The following is a 21,350-nucleotide window of genomic DNA, read 5'->3' as shown; positions in this document are numbered from 1 at the left end:
TTGTAATGGACATGATGACCTCTAACTCAGATTGAAGTGACCTCAGCTTTTCTTATCCCCACCATAAAAGGATTCTTTATTTGCCTGGCGTTTAGTTTGAAAATTTAAAAAATATCAAATTATAGGTTATTAGTGAGGATCGAACTCACAGTGTAGAAGAAATAAAACGCCTTAATGTTGCACAGCAATAAGCAAATTCATCTAAATAAGAAAACATTTGAGCCAACAAATTATCTGTATTTTCATTGGTTAAAAAGAATGAAGTAAAATTATTAAATACTTGAAATCGGCTGGCCAAGTTAAAAGAATAGATGAAAATTCTTAGATTGGTAGATGTAGGACAGTTGAGGTAGCAAGGTTAGTTAACAGAAGGAAATCAAAGAAAACATGGGAAGAAGTTATGTTATAACTACGAACTTGAGAGAAAGAGGGATAAATAAACACTTGGTCAGAAATAGATTATATTTGAAATCAATTTCAAAAAGCTTTCAGCACATGCAGCATGTAAAAAGGATATTATGCTTTAAAATATGAATATAAATTATTTTAAGATATGCATATAAATTATTTAAAAATATGTATATAAATTATCTAAAATATGCATATAAATTATTTTAAGATATGCATATAAATTATTTAAAAATATGCATATAAATTATTTTAAAATATGTATATAAATTATCTAAAATATGCATATAAATTATTTTAAAATATGCATATAAATTATTTTAAAATATGCATATAAATTATTTTAAAATATGTATATAAATTATTTTAAAATATGCATATAAATTATTTTAAAATATGTATATAAATTATTTTAAAATATGCATAAAAATTATTTTAAAATATGTATATAAATTATTTTAAAATATGCATATAAATTATTTTGAAATATGCATATAAATTATTTTGAAATATGCATATAAATTATCTAAAATATGCATATAAATTATTTTAAAATATGTAATATAAATTATCTAAAATATGCATATAAATTATTTTAAAATATGCATATAAATTATTTTAAAATATGCATATAAATTATTTTAAAATATGCATATAAATTATTTTAAAATATGTATATAAATTATTTTAAAATATGCATATAAATTATTTTAAAATATGCATATAAATTATTTTAAAATATGTAATATAAATTATCTAAAATATGCATATAAATTATCTAAAATATGCATATAAATTATTTTAAAATATGCATATAAATTATTTTAAAATATGCATATAAATTATTTTAAAATATGTATATAAATTATCTAAAATATGCATATAAATTATTTTAAAATATGCATATAAATTATTTTAAAATATGCATATAAATTATTTTAAAATATGCATATAAATTATTTTAAAATATGCATATAAATTATCTAAAATATGCATATAAATTATCTAAAATATGCATATAAATTATCTAAAATATGCATATAAATTATCTAAAATATGCATATAAATTATTTTAAAATATGCATATAAATTATTTTAAAATATGCATATAAATTATCTAAAATATGCATATAAATTATCTAAAATATGCATATAAATTATCTAAAATATGTAATATAAATTATCTAAAATATGTAATATAAATTATCTAAAATATGCATATAAATTATCTAAAATATGTAATATAAATTATTTTAAAATATGCATATAAATTATCTAAAATATGCATATAAATTATCTAAAATATGCATATAAATTATCTAAAATATGTAATATAAATTATTTTAAAATATGTAATATAAATTATCTAAAATATGCATATAAATTATCTAAAATATGTATATAAATATCTTAAATGCCAAAAATAAAGCTTTAAAATATGTATATTAATTACCTAAAATGCCAGAAAGCACAATTTTAAGAATAAATTAATAAATAAAATATTATCATAGTAAATCGTTTTTGTTCGGCATGAAGCTTAAAATCACAGTTACAAAGTTATAGGTTTTGGGAGGAATCATGGTCGGATTTTTAAGAATGCAGCTCATAACAATGTCAGGAGTCAGAAGAGCTGGACTTGTGAGAAGGATTAGAGCCAGACTTGTGTGAAGGCTTGGAACTGGAGTTGTATTCGTAAGAATAGATGGAACTGGATTTTTGATCTCGGAAGAATGAAGAGTGTGGATATTGGAAGATTTTAAAATAGGAAGTCAGAGTCAGAATTTTGTGAATTGTAAAAGTTAGAGTCGGACCTTATGACTCTGCAACCCTGCTTAAAATTTTCAATGATTAATTGTAAAAAAAAAAAAAAAATGCATTTGACATTTTAGTTACTCAACCAGCCATAGACGAATACTTTATCGAGTAAGAATAAAAGTATAAAATCATATAAAAAAGGCAATCAAACTTACGAGAGGTTTTGAGTCACTGAGGACATGGTATTGCAGAAACTGGTGTAACTGGTAGAAGCAATTGTGATGAACCAATATATTGATGACCAATTCGTATAAATAATGCTGAAAATAGAAACACGCATATCATTATCTTGCGGATATCGGTTTTCGATGGACATCATAGTGCACGAGTTCTCAGATTATTTGAACTCTTTCTCGCTGCATATTTTTGCTGTTGCATGCAATGCAAGTACTGAGTTTGTTAATTAACAGCTGATTGTAATAATTTATTGTTGACATACACTGCCCCCTCAAAGTCATGATATCATCTCTTGAAAACTGATACATTGTCACCTGAGATTAAAAAGGCGACATCTGAAATTTTCAGTAATTTCAATAAAAATAAATAAAAACAGAAGATAATAACTGGGAGGATGATCTGATGTAAACAAAACAGATACTACACTATCTCCTCCCTTCTTAGGAGGATGATATCTTGACTAGTTTCAGATTTGGGAATTGAAAAAAATCAGAAGATTTTGGAGTATCAGAATTGGTATAAAAATCGGAAAAATTGGTGTTCATTTTTCAATGCCCAAAACGATTCTTTTAATTAAAAATACAAAAAAAAAACAAACATAATTTACCATTGCTGATAACAATGATAAAATGCTGACAATTTATTGATTTTAAACTATAGGTAAAACTAAAATCTATAGATCACCCCATCCTGTCCTAGAGGTTATTTTTATATTTGTTAAAATATATGTATATATTACATGAGTTTTTATAGTAATCCAAAATATTTAAAAAAAAAAAAACCTATAGCTACATACATAAAGATTTACAAAGAATCGGAATTGCTCATTATATCAGAATCAGGAAAAATATTGGAATTGTGCCATCACTAATCATGACAATGGAGCAGATACTACATTATCCCCCCAAAAGAGGAGGTAATTCATAGGAGGATGGTCTCATGGCAACAAAACAGATACAACACTAACCCCCCCCCCCAAATTAAGATTTGAAAGAGAATACATTAGTCTAAAATAGTAATTGAATAGAACATGAAAAGATAGTACAATAATACATTAGGTGCTAGTATAGTTACGGCTTCACACAGACATGAAACCTCCATTAGCATTAGATGTGAGAGTATAAAATTTTAAGCTACACAATGATACAGAATATTACTAATTCAAAAAAAATCATGATGCTCTAAAAAAGATTAATTTTTCTTTCTTTCAGATATTAACAGCCAAATCTTTGGAGACTTGTGCAAACACAAGGGTTTTTATTTATCTCGCTCCCACAGATTGGACCCCAGGTTAGAAAAGTGGGATTTGAAAAGTCAGTGCCCTAAAGGAATAGCACTCTGGCCAAACAAAAATTTCTTGGGGCAGCTCACTCAGTATTTTCCAGTAGTTTTGTGTAAGATTTCAATATGCAAAGGAAGAAGATAAAATCATTTACAATGGTTGTAATAAGACAGGTTTTTGTTGAAAATGTTATACAGGGTGGGGGAGAAGCATACATGGTTTAACTTTAAATTAGTGAGAATTTCAGATGGAACTTTTTTAATCTCATGTGACAAAGTATCAGTTTTCAAGAGACGATATCATGACTTTTGTGCAACTCTATATGACTAATGTTATTGAGGGATCACATCTAACTCACAGAACTTTATGTGAGTTTAGCACGTAATAGGTATCTACTAAGGGAACCATGAATAACTTGATTGTTATCAGTCGAATCTACTGAATCCTCAAATTACTAATAATCCTTTAGAAATGGACAACAGTCACAAAGAGTCCAATGATAATTATCAATTACACGATAAAAGATAATTATCAGCTACATCACAATCATCTACCAACACGACAAACATAATGACTATTTTTCACGTCTTTGTAAACTTTGAATAAAAATGTTTCCTACGTTCCTGAATTTTTGAAATGAGGATTGGTTATTCGTATTATTTGGATTCTTCAGCCTACTGAGAGTCATTTTAACAACATTTTAGTCGATGTAACCTCTGACCTCCTTCAGGTATATCTTGATGAACTCGGGAATTTGTATAGAATTTTGAACGGAAAAACCTATGGCGCACTTGGAAAATTCACTCGTGAAAGTGATATTCTCCTGAAGGTTGAAGGTTCAATTCTCAGTGTGGGCAACTGTAAAATACTTTTGCAAAATACTTTTGGACCTTTATCCAGTCATGGCTGACGGAATGAAAGCATGGTTCCCTTGTGAAGTAAATAAAGTGTTCTGTTTGAAATTCTGTTGAAATTCCCGAATTCGATAAGATACATATTATATCTCTTAGTTTTGTCCTTTAAACAGTTATCTCCCTTGGCCGGAGATTTTTCTTATAGAGTTTCTCCTGACTCGACACCGGCATGTTGACCGGTGTTTTGTCCCTTAATTTTAGCTACCTTTCTAGCCACATGGCTCGGTTTTTATCTCCCATTATCCTTCGCCGTTTTAAGCCATCTCCGCTAAGAAACATTATTTATCCCCTTCTTAAAGACACTTTTTAATACCTTAATGTTATTTTTTATATTATTTCAGTTCAACTATTATTTCTAGCTGTCGTTAATTTCCTTACACATACGACTCCTTGATTCAGCCCTTTTATAACTTCTTGTTCGGGACCTTTTTTCTTTGTATTCTGAAAAATGATTTTTTTTTTTTGTTTATTTCAGTTTTTTACCGTATCTACCTTCAATAAACCTGTTTATGGGATTTCCTGTCTTCAGAGTTTTGATTGCTAGTACGCGTTTAATGCTAACTGTTCAAGGATCGTATGTTTCTAATCAAACGCATCCTGGAGACAGTATAATACACTTCAAGAAGGTTGGAGATTACATCGACCAAAATATTGTGAAAATGACACTCAAGATGAGAACAGTAATCCGATGAATCCAAATAATATGAAAATGCTTTTGTCCTGGAGTCTCTAAGAGAGATGTGTAAACAGATTCGAAAAAAAATCTTTTTAAAAATAAGTATTTATCAAATTTTACTTTAAATATACAACTTGAGGGAGCATAATTTTACTAGTATATATCATTTTATATATAAGTTTTTAGTCTGTTAATGAAGCCTGAAGCACCAATTGTGGCAAGGAGGAGGTATGCTTAGGTGGATCTTCTCATGACAACAGAACAGATATTACAGTTCTCTCTCTCTCACTCTCATCTCCAAGAAAATCGAGAAGGTAATTCTTGGAATGATGATATCAGGATGAACAAACATTTACAACACTACCCATACAAAGGAGGAGGTAATGCCCGAAAAGATGGTTCAACTTCAACTTTGTAATGCTTAGTGAATTTACCAGACTAACAGAAATTGAGTTTAGAAAATTATGACAAAGAAAGTATGAACAAAAAACAAAAAAAACAAAGACAGTATTTGGGTTACAAATCTTGACAAAATCTCTTTTTTAAAAAAAGATCTTTAATATAAATCAGTAAATATGAGACTTACTGCAAAATATTAAACAGATATATAAAATATTTAATAGATGCGTAGGCCAAATTTCCGCCTTCAATTGTTTTTGTTCATACTTTTTTTTTTCTTTTTTTACAGTGATCACCACTTATCAAGGCCCGGAAGCCACTCAGGGATAAGGGTTATTGCAAGTACATTACGTTAGTGTGGAGATTTGATGAATTGTTTACTTAAGGGGGCGGTTCATTAGGAATTTGTTAACATTGGACTTGAAGACATCCAAGTTGTAGTCCGGTGGGAAGCAGGCAGACGGAACAGAGTTCCACAGGCGTGCAGTTCTAAGAAAGAAGCCTTGTTCATGGAATCCGCGTTTTGATTTGGGCACAGATATAGAGTGGGGGAATTCCATTCTGGTATTTCTGCATCGCTATCTTCCTTCATATATACCCACATATATAATACTAGCAGAAAAAACCGATGTTGCCCGGAATTGAATGAGAATTAATGAATGGTTGGCCCTCCTATTATTTTCATTGAAATTGGTGAAATCAACCATTTTTATATCAAATCAAATTGATTGCCTTTTCTAGTTGGGGACTGGGAGGAAGCTTTACATGCCTCCCTACAATGACTTAGTCCAAAATATATTGTAGTCTACATTGCACTGTAGAGAACCTACTGTTGATTTTATAAAATTAACTGCTTGAATTAAGGTTTAAAATGTCAAAGTCAATTATGCTTCAATTATGCTCTAAACAAAAACATTCATTTCGAACGCACCCTTGTCATATCAAAGAACCTACTGTTGATTTTATATGCCTGACCTTTCTGCATGTGCAGTGATAATAGCTTGAATTTAAGTTTAAAATGAAAAAAAAAAATCAAGTATCATGGTGGAATTGTGCTTTAAAGAGAAGCATTCATTTGGAATGCGCCCCTATCATACCAAAGAACCTCATGCTGATTTTGTATGTTGGGCCATTCTGCTTGTGTGGCAATAAAACTTCTCAAATGCACTTGTGATGTTAGGCTGTATAAGGTGTTAACTTTGTTCAAAAGCGTCTGTCCCTTCTTTCATAGTATTTTTCGATTATTGATAACTTATCGAAGACATTCTGATACAAAACCTATCAAAGAACACTACCAGATACATAAAGTATATTTGTGTGAAATTTCATAAAAATCATCCCAGCCGTTGTGGAGTTTATAAGGAACGAACTTGCACACAGATAAAGTTCCCTTTTTATAATAGTAGAGATTTTTACATGTATATATATATTTATATATTTTATGAAAACATTGAATAAGAACTGTATTGTTTTACAATGTCTTAGATGTTATCTTTGATATTGATTGAATAAATAATTTATCAAACTACGGATAGAAAATTTTGCTACGGACAAGTCTAATATTACATTGTGCCACAAAAATATGTTAAAAACAAAAAAAAAAAAAAGAAAAGGGAAATGTTTGGCGTGGTTCCTATTTGCTTCCCCACAAAGGAAGTCAGACACAAGATCAGTTTTTAATTTGGGTGAAAATCTAGCTCCCTGAAACGGGGCACTGAATCGGAACAAAAATAAAAAAAAATTGCTTCAGACAAGGACGTCCTCTTTACTGACCGAGGACAGAAAAGATTGTGTAGCATCAGAACAGATACTACCCTTTGCTCCTAGCCCTCTAAAAATGTTTGTCATTGTTGTTGGATGGTAACTGCTCCAGGTTATAAAGTGTGCAAAATTTTTAAGATGGAGCTGAGAATTTTTATAAGAATCAATTTTAGCACAAATTAAATTAAACATTTTATCTATCTCTACAATTATATAAATGTAACTATGTGTGTGTGTGTGTGTGTGTGTGTGAGAGAGAGTTAGTTCCTTACAAACTCTGAAACGACTGAACACATTTTCTTTAAAATTTACAGAACTTCAGTGTATAAGTCTGGGAGTGATCTTAGTTGAGTTTTGTCTCAGAATACCCCCAATAATTACCGATAATTGAAACTGTTATTTTAATTTATCTATCATCAGCAAAGCCATTTTACCCAAGTCGTCACTTAGCAACAATGATAGAACAACAGACCATGAACATTCTACTGTGGGTAAGTTGATAGCATGTTTTTTTTTTTTTTCGTGTTGTGGTCTGTAGGTTCAAACTCCGCACGTAAATTTCTTGATTTTTTTTTTCATTAACTGCAAAGAATTTTATAAGACTTGAAAATTTACGTGTTTTTTTTTTTTTTTTGCTTTTGCATGAAGTGGTTTGTAGGTTCAAATCCCACACATAAATTTCTTGATGTATCTCTTCTCTACTTATCTATATATATATATAAAAGGCAAAATCTGTGTGTGTATGTATGTTTGCCAAAAGCTTTCGACAGAGACAACGGATCCTCACAAAATCGGTATTGTTTTAAAGCTCGACTCTTCAGACAACAAATATAAAAAAATCGGCCAAAAACATTAATTCTTTCACTCTAAACTAAGCCGTTTTCTACAAGGAAAGGTTGGTTATTTTGCGTCGCCATTTTTGCAAGTCATCATATTGGTTAGATTGACTTTACTTAATTTCAACATTCCGAACTCCCGGTCGGGCAATGGAGACACCGGCAAAGACATCACATTTTTTTTTTGTTCTTCACGTTAAGAGTTCAAGCATGCCTGCCTACTACCACTTTTTCTTTTTCTCTCTCCACTCAAACTACCTACTGTTGCTTCGCCCCCTCCCTGCTACTATTAATTAATTTTTTACCCCCTCCCCCCAAGGTATCTTACTCGACTCAAGCAACGCTGGGGAACCTCGTTACTATACCACGTTTTTTAAAACACCTTTTAATCACCCTCCCTGAGTCCTTACTACACCTCCACACATATCCGGGCAATGCTAGGTACCTCCGGTAGTTATATAGAAAAGGCACTTTGCGTGTGCTTGTTCCCTATAGACTCTAAAACGACTGGGCAGATTGTTAAAAAATTTCACATATATGTACCTTATGTGCCTGGGAGTGTTTTTAGAAAGGTTTTGTATCGGAATACCTCTGATAAGTATCCAAAATCGATAATCGAAAAAATCTGATTAAAGAAGAAACAGTCCAATTTTGGTCAAAGTTAACACTTTTATGCAGCCTACCAACATAATTGCATTCAAGAAGTTTTATCACCACACAAGCATAATGGCTTGGCCTATAAAATCAAAAGTAGGTTCTTTGATAAGACAGAGGCGCGTTCAAAATGAATGCTTCTGTTTAGAGTATTATTGAACCATTGTACTTGATTTTTGCATTTTAAACTTAATTCAAGCCATTTTATAAAATTAAAAATAATTTCATAAAATCAGTAGATTCTCTACATTGCAATGTAGACTACTAAGTCACTATGGGGAGGCATGTGAAGCTTCCTCCCAGAGCACAGTGGTGAGTTCCTGACTGGAGCAGGCAATCGATTTCACAGATTTCGATGACAAAAATTACCTTGGATTTATTTTATGTAATGTACATTCTGTTGTACTTTAAAAAAAAAATTCATTGAAAATTTTATATCTATATTATTAATTGCTAGATGAAACAATGTTTTTAAATTGCAAAATCCAAGGTAATTTTTTTGATTCAATTTAAATTAAATTTTTATACCTTACTTGGTAATATTTATAAAAGTGCACTTTGAAGATAAATAAATTTCAAATTGAATCTTGTACCTTTATTTTTAAAGCCTATAGTAAAAACATTTTGTTTAACAATTTTCATGCCTTGGATGAAATGCTTTTCTAACTTGTATCTTTTTAAGATTATATTTTAAAACTCTCCTTCTCCCTATTTCAGTTTGTATTTCTCCTCACACCACAACTCATTTTTGCAACCCCTCTTTGTAATACAGGTCTGAATAATGAGAAAATCTGAATTTTTTTAACAAAAACTTAAAAATAACTTTTTTAAATTAAATTTTTTAAAACTTCTTTCAGAATAGAAAATCTTTAAAATTTAATAAGGAACATATTTCATATAGGTTTCATTAACAAATATTCAGTACATAACGAGAAAAATAGAGATGAAAATTTCAAAAGGACTGTATAACTGGTTACGGTCAATAGTAGTCCTCGCCAGCGAAATTCTTTGTTATTGTTATTCTATTATTATTATTTAAAACATTTTGTGTCCTGCTCTTTCGCACGAGGACTAATTTCCAGGAGTTGGTGAAAGTCAACAGAGATTGAATAGACTATTGGGATTGGCCTGATGGAAATAACCATATACATATCATGCATCAGTGTCTATTGCAAAGGTTAACAGGTGGAGAAAGTCTCATAATTTCTTGATAATAAAAAGAGGGTGAGAAAGAAAGACAAAGACTATCAACTGCTATGCCTGGGAAATTTGAGAGACCCTGCTGGTTGGAGAAATTAAATAATGAAAATAAAAGAACTGTAGTAAAAAAAAAATTAAAAAAAAAAACAAACAGAAAAAAAAAAGACTTACCTGTACGTTGATCTGATGTTCATTAAGGGAACGGATATATTCTACAAGAACGGAAACCATAAATTTATGCGAAATATTCTGAAAAAGTAAATGAAAAATATATAAAAAAATTAAATCAAATTTATTTGAAAAAAAAAAAAAATAGAAAAATAAAAAAGAAGCAAAATGCAACAAAACACGTATAAAGATAAAAGATATTACATCTACACAACGTTGAACATTTGTTCTAGGTCACATTGAATTTCGATTTGGTATCACAACCTCCTCTGGGTAAACTGTTCTAGATAGCAGAGAATGCTGCCTTTATTCAATTGAGACAAAAGCGACAATGTGTGTGTGAAGAGATTGCAATTAGGTAAGAGATGGAAAAACTTCTCAAAAGGTAGATTTAAATTCCTGTTGATGATGTTGTATTCCAGAATCCGACACTCTCACATCCTCCCCAAGTAAGAATGGATTTAATCTTTGAAGCCATTCTTTGTAAGTTAGTGTGAAGAGTTCCGTTATCAAGTGCTGAATACAAATGCATATCTTTTTTAAGTTAAGGATTTGTAGCTTAAATGGTATACTCAGTAATGGACTGTAACAGAGATATGTCTAGGGAATGGAAAGTGTCTGCCATTAGACTTAGAAAGGGTGTCTGGAGATTATATATATATATATACATATATATATATATATATACTAGCAAAAGTACCCGTCATTGACTGGGTTCAAAAACAGCCTACAGAAAATGGACTCTGATTTATGAAAGTATGATAGGTTATGAAAAGAAAGGGTTGTAAAAAGATAGCTTCGAATTTGGGGGTATCAAAACCAAAGCAAAATATGATGAAAGTAAAAATAAAATAGATAAACCCCATAATTTATTATACCATACCTGTTCACACTGAAACACTTATCACAATATTCTGTGGATCTATATTAAAAAACCTTGTTAAACTTTGTGACATATTTCCATTCTACGGAGGTCAGGTGTGAACAAACACACCATAATTTTATTATACCATATTTCTTCAAACTGAAACATAATTATCAAAGTATACTTATGCAGATAGATATGAAAAGTCTTTATTAAAGTTTGTGCCTATTTCCACTCTATGGACGCCAGGCACGAACACAGACCCCACAATTTTATTATACCATCCCTATTTAAGTTAAAACATATTTATCAAAGTATTCTTATGTACATCTATATCAAAAACACTTGTAAACGTTTTTTTTTTTTTAATTTTTACATTTTTTATTTCCATACTTTGTTGACCAGGCATGAATGCAGACCCCACAATTTTAAGGAACTACCGTTCTGCCAGATCAAACATACCCGTTCTTGTGTCTCAATACATCTTCTATCATTATATGTAATCAATTTTTTAAAATAGTCAACCATATAGGAGTCTATTCGTGACCAGACACACACACAGTTTTATATTATATTATATTATATATATATATATTGAAATTTTAATGTGCTGAAATAGCTGTTTGGTAAGAAAATAAAATTTTGGATCTTTGAATGTAGCTATACAGGATGGAACAATAAATTTGTCACCCTAAAGAAAACAACACTAGCGATTTATTTTATAACTTTTATTGAAAAAAAATCAATTCAGGTACTTTGATTATGTAGTAGAGCTAACATCTATTCAATGTAGTCGCCTTCAGCCTCAATCACCATCTTGATAGGGTCCAGAACTGGGAGCATGCCTTTTCCACAAGCGTTGGAGGGAGCTTGGTGAATACTCAGCAGATGGCAGCGATCAGTTTGGCTTTGGTGTTGTGGGAGTTCACGTTGGTGATGTTTTCGTGTGATCAAATGAAGTAGTCCAGTGGGTTCAGGTTGGGGGAGAAGGGGGTGGTCCAGTGAGAGAAGAGTACAAAGCCGTAATACTTCTTCTGAAGCCAAGCCTGGGTCTTTTTGGACTTGTGGGCTGGTACAAAGTCCTGCTGCCACACCCAGGGGTCTGCCAGCAGCCACCTGATTGCACCAGAGGATCACCACACTCTTCAGCACGTCCAGGTACACTTTTATTGTTCCACCCTGTACTGTTATTCTTTTATATATGATCTGTTGTTATATTTAAAAAACATTGAGCAAAAAGGATTGGCATACACAAAGAGTGAAATATGACTGGAAAAACATTTTATTAGGAAAAAAAAAACAAACATATCTATATATCTATAAAAGTGAAATTGTCTATGTGTGTTTGACATAAAGGGTATTGAGATTTGGGAAAATCTTTTTAATCAGTTTTCGGACAAAAATTTGGCTGTCAAGGGGTCAAAGTTCAACAATTTGACCTTTGAAAACTCTACCAAACTCCTCCGCCAATTTGGGGGTCTAAACACTTGAAATTTTAAATGCAGGTTACTTGGACATTGATCTAACTTTTTAATTTGATTTGAGCCCGAAACAATAAATGTTAAGGGGTCAAAATTGGATTCAAAGTAAAAAAAAATTGACCCCTGCGGTCTCTACCCAAATTACTCAGCCAATTTTTGGTCTAAACATTTGAAATTTTATATAAAGTATATTCAAACATTGGGCAAGCTATTTAATCAGTTTTTGGCCGAAAATTGGCTGCCAAGAGGTCAAAGTTGAAAGAGTTGACCATTGCAGACTCTACCAAACTCCTCCACCAATTTTGGGTCTAAACACTTGAAATAGATGTAGGTTACCTGGACATGAGTCAAACTTTTTAATATATATATATATATACATATGCACATAAAGTTATGACCAGTACATAGGCCCTGAGCAAAGCTGGGCTTAACTGCTAGTATATATATATATATATATATATATATATATATATATATATATATATATATATATATATATATATATATACTAACTGTACCCTGCCATGTGTTGCTGTGGCTCAATTTGGTGTAATGGAAAATTCTAATAAAAAGAGAACATGCATGTTTCTTATATTCTTAGTACAGCAATCCACTCTAAAAAGTAAAAAAAAAAAAAAAAGGCGAAAATGAAAAAAAATGGTACTCTTGCAGAATTGGATCCTGATCCTCGGGATTACCGTCAATCATGGCTTGGGCTTGACCAACAATCAGTGGATAAAGCTGAACATAGCAAAAATGTTGAAACGCTAAATGTCTTCTTCTTTTTTTTTTCCTGTATACAAAAATGTGAGTTAGTAATTGATATTTGAGTGATGGGGGGGGGGGGTACTATACACAGATTCGAAAAAGTTGTCCAAAAACAAATAAATGAAAGCAAAGGTAAGGTAAGTTATGTTTCTACTTAACTGGATAATTGTTTAGTGTTTTTATGTAATGTAAAATGTTTAATCGGCTGGAAAAACAGAAATGGTTGCAGACTCTGTTGAATACGTTAAGTTTGGGAAAGTAAGTTGAAAACTAAAAACTATACAATACAGTGTCAAAAACCCACCGAATATATGTTACCATGATATCGGTGGTTTGTGACAGTATTTTGTATAGTTTTTTTAGTTTTAACTCGCTTCTCAAACTTAACGTAATCAACAGTGTCCGCCACCATTTGTATCTTTCAAATACACCGATAAACACTGTTTTTTGAGCCGACTAAACGTTACATTAAATGAAAAGGGTTTGTATTACTAAACACAGATACAAAGAAGTTGTCAAAAAATAAATATATAACAAATAAATGTTATCAAAGGCAAGAAAAGGAAATGTTCTACCTAGCTGGATAAGATTGTAGTGTTTTTATGTAATGTATAATGTTTAATCGATTCAAAAACATGCAGTGTTTATCGGTATATTTGAAAAATACAAATGGCGGCAGACTGTATCGAACATGTTAAGTTTGGGGAAATTTTGGGAAAATGAGTTTAAACTAAAAACTATACAAAAATACTGTTAGAAACTCACTCAATATATGTTACTGTGACGTAGGCTGACATATAATCAGTGGTTTTAAACTTTTGCTCGATACAGGTGACGACTTTTAAGAGTCCATTTTAGTGATTACCTGGTTTGAGGATATTTATACAACTAAACGGCAAATCTGTCCCAAAAATCCGGTATTATTTTATTTCAAGGCCCGTCTCATGTTCGTATATAACAAAATATTTTATTGTAGATTTCGGTGTACTAAAAACGAATCTGCAAACCGTTTCCGTCACAAAAAGAAAGTTTTCATGATATGAAGAAATTACTTTTTCGAAAATGGGTGATTACTTTTCAATGTAAATTTAACTTAGAATGAGCTCCCACTTTCTGACCACCTGAGAGAGGGGCATTTTTCTGTGTGTTTCTTGACTAAAAAGTTTTTTGTTTGATTTCTTTTGCATGGTAATAAACCCTGAACTCGGGCTATTTTCCATTTCACAGCCGTAGCCTTTGTTTATGCTGCGCGCGAGCATAAATGAAATAAACATGGGAAAAAATCCCCCCCCCCACCTCTCTCAGGTGGCTAGAAAGTGGGTGCTTATTTTAAGTTAAATTTACATGGAAAAGTGATCGCCTACTTTTCGAAAAATTAATTTCTTCATATCATAAAAACTATTTTTTTGCGACGGAAACGGTTTGCAGATTCGTTTTTAGCACACCGAAATCTACAAAAAATCTTTTTGTTATATACGAACGTGAGACACACGGCCCTTTATGGAACATTTTATCAAAAATCCGGGAGAAAATAGTTTTCAATAAAAACAGCAAATGAATTCGATAGAAAAAAATGGATGCTATTTTTTAAAATTTTTCTGTGTGTTTCTTGGCTAAAAAGTTTTTTGTTTGATTTCTTTTGCATGGTAATAACGCCTGAACTCTGGGACTATTTTCCATTTCACAAACGTAGCCTTTGTTTACGCTACACGTGAGCATAAATGAAGGCTGTTAAATATGCACTTGTGTACCAAACTGCCTTATCAAAAAACCTTTAAGCCAATAAACACGAAAATAAATGCCCCCCCCCCCCTTCCTCAGGTGGCCAGAAAGTGGGTGCCCATTTTAAGCTAAATTTACATGGGAAAGTGATCACCCACTTTTCGGAAAAGAAATTTCTTCATATCATGAAAACTATTTTTGGTACTCCTTGGGCGTTGAGTTACATGGCGACTTTTTTTAATGGTCGTTCCTTAGTCCTCCACCCTCAGTCAAGGCTAATGCATGCGCACATAATATTTTCGTTTTTTTATTTACTGACGTTGCCTTTGGCACTTTTACAAAGATTACTTACGTTGGCTTAACTCTTTTCATAAATAATAAAAAAAAAAGTTACTAAATCATTTATTGATAATTTGTCACGTGTACAAACATTTATTTATTTATTTACGTTGGCATAACTCTTTTCATGATTAAAAAAAAGTTTTACTCCTTAAGAATAATAAAAGGAAAAAGTTACTAAACATTTATTAATAATTTCTCACGCACTTACGTTGGCTTAACTCTTTTCATGAAGTATAAAAAAAAAAGAAAAAAAGTAACTAAACCGTTTATTGATAATTTCTCACTTACAAACATTTTTAATTTACATGAGTGGATAAGTCTGCTGGTCGCCATGAAACTCAGCGGTCACCCAAAAAAGTATGTGAGAAAATGGAAAATTTTATCAAAATTCCGGGATGCTATTTTTTTTTTTTTTTTTGGTAAATATGAAGAGTTACTCCACCCTCGAAAATTCCTTTAAAATTACCACTCATAAAGGTTTTCGGGGTCGCTGAAAACGAAAATAACGTTTAAAATTACGGCAAACGAGTAGTTTCCAAGGTATGAAGAAATGTTAGTTCTAAAAAAGTGGGGGATCACTTTTCTATCATGATTTAACGTAAAATGATCACCCACTTTGTGGCCACGATTTTGGGGGGACTTTCTTCGAAAATCCTTTAAAATTCCAGTAAACACGTAATTTCCAAGATATGAAGAAATGCACTTACTGGAATTTTTTTTTTTTTTAGGGCGGAATTGCCGGTTTGTTTTTCGTTCTTTTTTTGGAGGGGGATATTCAATTATAGAATTTGTATAGTTTTTTATGCTTATGCAGTTTAACTGTTTTAACATAAGTAACGTGCCGACATTAACTGAACAGAACGGCCGCCAAAACACCCACCTCCCGCCCCTCCAACCAATTTAAACAGGTAATTTTAAAGGATTTTCCAAGGGTAGAAAGAAAGTCCCCCCCCCACCAAAAGTGGGTGATCATTTTACGTTAAATTATTATGGAAAAGTGATCCTCCACTTTTTTAAACTAACATTTCTTCATATCTTGGAAACTACTCGTTTGCCTTAATTATAAACGTCATTTTCGTTTTCAGCGACCCCGAAAACCTATAAAAGTGGTAATTTTAAAGGAATTTTCGAGGGTGGAATAATTCTTCATATTTACCTTCTTTTTTTTTTCCAATAACATAAGAAATTAAGAATTAGACAAATTTATTTTAGGTAGGCTTCGCCAGGAAAGCTTTTAAAAATAAAAAATTAAGATAAACAAATGGTGCTAGTGCACTTACCGATCCGCGCTATTTTTTTAAATCGTATTTCCAAGTTTAATTAAAGTTTTATGTTTTTTTTTTATTCAATTGTAAGGTTAAAGTACAAAAAAAATATATATATATAATTTAAAAAATAGGGATTTTTTTTTTGTTTTTACCCATCCATCTATTAATTAGATAGTTAAATGTTGTAATTCGAAAGTCGTCAACGTGTGGTGCACGTAAAAGGCTAATTTCTACTGGAAATGAAATGGCGGACAGTCTTGCAGTTACGAAAAATATTTTTATTTTATTTAATATATTTTTATAATTTGCGATCTTAACGATCTTAATTTATTTTAATAATATGCAAACATACCTTGACTTTACAGATAAATTTTCTGATAATTTCAATTAAATTGGTAATGTAGAAATATGGTTTTATGGACTTTGAACGAACCAAGAAATTCATTTTTATATATATAGATATATAATATAAAGCTGTGTGTGTGTGTGTGTCTGGTCACGAATAGGCTCCTATATGGTTGACTATTTTAAAAAACTGATTACATATAATGATAGATGTATCGAGACACAGGAATGGATATATTTGATCTGGCAGAACGGTGGTTCATTAAAATTGTGGGGTCTGCGTTCGCGCCTGGTCAACAAAGTATAGAAATAAATTTAAAAATTAAAAAAACGTTTACAAGTGTTTTTGATATAGATGTGCATAAAAATACTTTGATAAGTATGTTTTAACTTAAATAGGGATGGTATAATAAAATTGTGGGGTCTGCGTTCGCGCCTGGCCTCCATAGAATGGAAATAGGCACAAACTTTAATAAAGAGTTTTCATATCTATCTGCATAAGTATACTTTGATAATTATGCTTCAGTTTGAAGAAATATGGTATAATAAAATTATGGGGTGTTCGTTCGCACCTGACCGCCATAGAATGGAAATATGTCACAAAGTTTAACAAGGTTTTTTAATATAGATCCACAGAATATTGTGATAAGTGTTTCAGTGTGAACAGGTATGGTATAATAAATTATGGGGTTTATCTATTTTATTTTTACTTTCATCATATTTTGCTTGGTTTTGATACCCCCAAATTCAACCCAAATTTACAACCCTTCCTTTTCATAACCTATCATACTTTCATAAATAAGAGTCCATTTTCTGTAGGCTGTTTTTGAACCCAGTCAATGACGGGTACTTTTGCTAGTATATATATATATATATATATATATATATATATATATATATACACAGAAGAGTCATTCCAAAAGTAAACTACTGTTTTTAACTCAAAATATTGAAGAGCTATGAAGACAAGAGTTGTACCATTAAAACGAATGATCTTTTATGCTCCATAATTTATTTTTCTACATAGTCACCATCATTCTCAATGCATTTTGCCACACATTCAAAGACACATCTTTGCTTCAGATGCATGTTCATGTCCATAACAGCAGTTGCTTTTTTTAGAGTCTCACACTGTCAATATCTGCAACATAGATACATTCAAGTCATGAATGCATAACTTATCAAAACAACGCAACTTGCAATCTGATCCATTCGAGTGGAATAGGAAAATAGGAAGCATTACTTTTGGAACACTCCTCATATTATAATATCAGTGAGGAAGTGCTCTGCCGTGTGCATGTGTGTTAGTAGTAATAATATAATTTACTATTAGAAGGTACTGTAATTTTGAAATTTAGAAATATAACGGTTCAGAGACCAGATAAAGGACAAATTAAAAAAAAAAAAGAATTGTTGTTATATTTGCCATTTTTTCTTCAAATTGTATTTTTTATTTTTATACCATCTTATATTTCATGTAAGCATTGATGACTTCTAAATTCTCACAGGGGTAGACAGCTTTAATCAATTTTTATTGACTATTTATTATGAGGGATTAGTTATGAGAAAATTGACAAAATTTAGGAATAGCAAAGTAAACCAAATGATATTTCTCTTTTTTATTATTATTTTTAGTATCTTATTCCTCATATTCAATTTCAATGTTATTATATTTACTGTTTTTAGAGCTATGTCCTAGACGTTAATTAGATGATATAATACCGTTTCATTAATAGAGTTATTACTAAGGCTACATTCGATAGAGCTAGGGATAAGTTTTATAATTGATGAGGGTTAGTTGAACTTTGGTTTTACTTACGAGTTGCCATCATCAATAAGTTTCCAGACATTTTTGTATGGGCACTTTTATTGATAGTACACACATGAAACTCTAGTCTCCTTTTGAAGTAATCTCCTCCGGCTGCAATGCACTTATTGTACTGTTCCAACAACTTCTGGAATGCCCCATGGAAGTCATAGTGTGTGAGTGTGTCAATGACACTCGTCACAGCTGCTTTCATCTCCTCAATTGTCTCATAATGATAGCCTCTAAGGTTTTCCTTGAGCTTAGAGAATAACCAAAAGTCGCAGGGAGCAAGGTCTGGACTATAGAGAGGGTAAGGAACTGTCTTGATGCCAGTGACAACGACTTTCTTTCTGATCTTCTCTGAGCACCCTTGGGACAAACTTTGCATAAATCTTCTGCAATTTCAGTTCCTTGCAAATAATTGTGTGAACAGTTCGCACACTGACATCAAACTATGAATGTATTGTCTCTATAGGCACACAACGGTCCTTATCCATGAAATTCTTTATTTGGTCAATCAACTGGTGTTCTAACTTCCCACACATCTCATCATCCCTCACAGACACCTTGTCTTCCTTGAATCTCTTATGTTTCTGAATTTTTGGGTGGCATAAGAACTAACCTTTGTCTTTAATAGCAGATTCAGTATAACCTTGAAATCAGCCGCAGGCTTTTGCCACCTTCTCCTGATTTAGGCTCTCAAAGGTTCTAGTAATTATGGCCTTTAGCTTGTCTTTCATGTTGCAGCTATCGTTTTATTCCACGAGAAGACGGGCAGTTAGGCGAGTTCAGAGACTAGATGTCAGATGAAGTGTGGTTGATAAAGTTCTGACAGTCAAGACTGGATATTCCAGTTGGTATGAAACTGTTTTTTTTTGTTTCTGTTATAGTCAGCTGAGGGGCAGCTTTGTGGCAATGTGACAGGCAGTTCTACGAAAGAAACTTTGACCAGGGAAGTTTCACTTAGTTCTAGATACACAGAGGGAGAAAAGGAATTTATTGGCAATAGTTGTAGCTAGACAAGTTTTTATTGTGAATGTTTTAAAAAGTGGGAGGGGGGGGAGAGCATAGATTAAATCTCAATTGAATCTTGTGGCTATACGTATGACCTGCCTGCAACTATCTGGCCAATCCAGGATGTCATACCTTTGCTTAAAATGCAGATATACCCATCGGTGTTGAGTGGCATGACGTTGGCATCATTAAACATGCATAATGAACTCTGGTGTTCTGGCCACATCTGATCGCTTATCATGTGCTTTCTCTCAGGATGTCACCTTATGATTGAATACCATTGGACTGTTGATCCTAAACAACTTTGATATTTCAGGAATGTGAACGTGGTGTGCATTAATTTACAAATATTCATTTTGTCTTTTTAGATTTATGTAAGGACCTATAGCATAGTGGATAAAGTACTTGGTAAAATTCAGTTGTAAAGTTACACTCTTCTGACAGTTGCAGGTTCAATCCTCAGTGCAAGCAATATTCAAAATAAAAGGTTTCATTCAAAATTTTGCGCAGATTCCTGAGTTTCACAAGATACACCTGAAGAAGGCCAGAGGTTACATCAGCCGAAACATTATGAAGATAATACAAATAAATTTACCTTATTTTTCATAATGTCTTCATGTTATAAAACGTTGTCGTATTTTTGTCTTTTTTCTTTTTCTGTATATGTTTTTTTTAAAAAAAAAAACCTTTATGTAAATCACTCCAGACATGGCATGAAGCCACTTGCTGTAAGAAGTTAAAAAACAAATAAATAAGCAAGATAGGTTTGTAGACCTTAACCTTGAAAAGACTAAGGTTATAGACAGGAAGAAAACAGTCAGCAGGAAGAGAGTTCCAAAAGCCTGCAGTTTTTGGAAAGAAGCTACTGAAATAAGAAGTTGTATTATAACGAGGTATGAAAAAATAGCGAATTGGGGAAGACAACTAAACAAATGAGTCTAACGAGCTGGAGCAAAGGAAACAGGAAATTGGTTGATTGGTTGTTTTTGTTTAACAGTAGGGTGTTTGGTTTGGTTATTTGTTTTATAGTATATGAGCAGGCTGCCCGGTATTGCCCAGTCATGAAATATGCTTAAATATTATATTTTGATTAATGTAGATTTCGTATTTATTATTATATTGCATTGGACCTAATCTATAGTAACAATTTAAAAAGTAAAAAAAAAAAAGTAACTTGCACACCAACACCAAGAATCGAAACCAAAACGTGTAGCTTACAGTTTACTTTTTCTTTTGACGTTAATGCCTGAGCAATGAAGATGTTTGCTGCAAGGCTAAAAATTAAAACATGAACCAATAGCTATTACGTTACACTTTTTCACACTTTTTCACCAATTTTCCCCGGCTAAAACACAAATATAAAGTTTCGCACGGGTTCGAATAACTTATATATTAAGTTTCATGTCTGTAGTCCAAAGACTGACAGATAAGTTTGATAGGTAAAATTT

At 31.7% G+C, this 21,350-nt stretch overlaps 1 protein-coding gene across 3 annotated transcripts in view; it reads right to left on the bottom strand.

The window, feature by feature from the left end:
• The window catches only part of LOC145279791 (regulator of MON1-CCZ1 complex-like), a 162,487-nt gene that overhangs the window by 25,341 nt on the left and 115,796 nt on the right, over positions 1–21,350 (bottom strand). For all 3 annotated transcript variants that reach the window (XM_080131119.1, XM_080131118.1, XM_080131117.1), the window contains exons 17-18: positions 10,294–10,371; positions 2,379–2,483 (exon numbers count right to left, since the gene is read on the bottom strand). In XM_080131119.1, the coding sequence (XP_079987245.1) occupies positions 2,379–2,483; positions 10,294–10,371 (183 nt within the window). The remainder of the gene's footprint in view (positions 1–2,378; positions 2,484–10,293; positions 10,372–21,350) is intronic.

This window comes from Euprymna scolopes, chromosome 7, assembly GCF_053919585.1.
Source record: "Euprymna scolopes isolate OS-2025 chromosome 7, ASM5391958v1, whole genome shotgun sequence".
Lineage (NCBI taxonomy): Eukaryota > Metazoa > Mollusca > Cephalopoda > Sepiida > Sepiolidae > Euprymna > Euprymna scolopes.
Note: the sequence above shows the minus strand (reverse complement) of the source record. Positions and strands in the feature narration are given on the sequence as shown.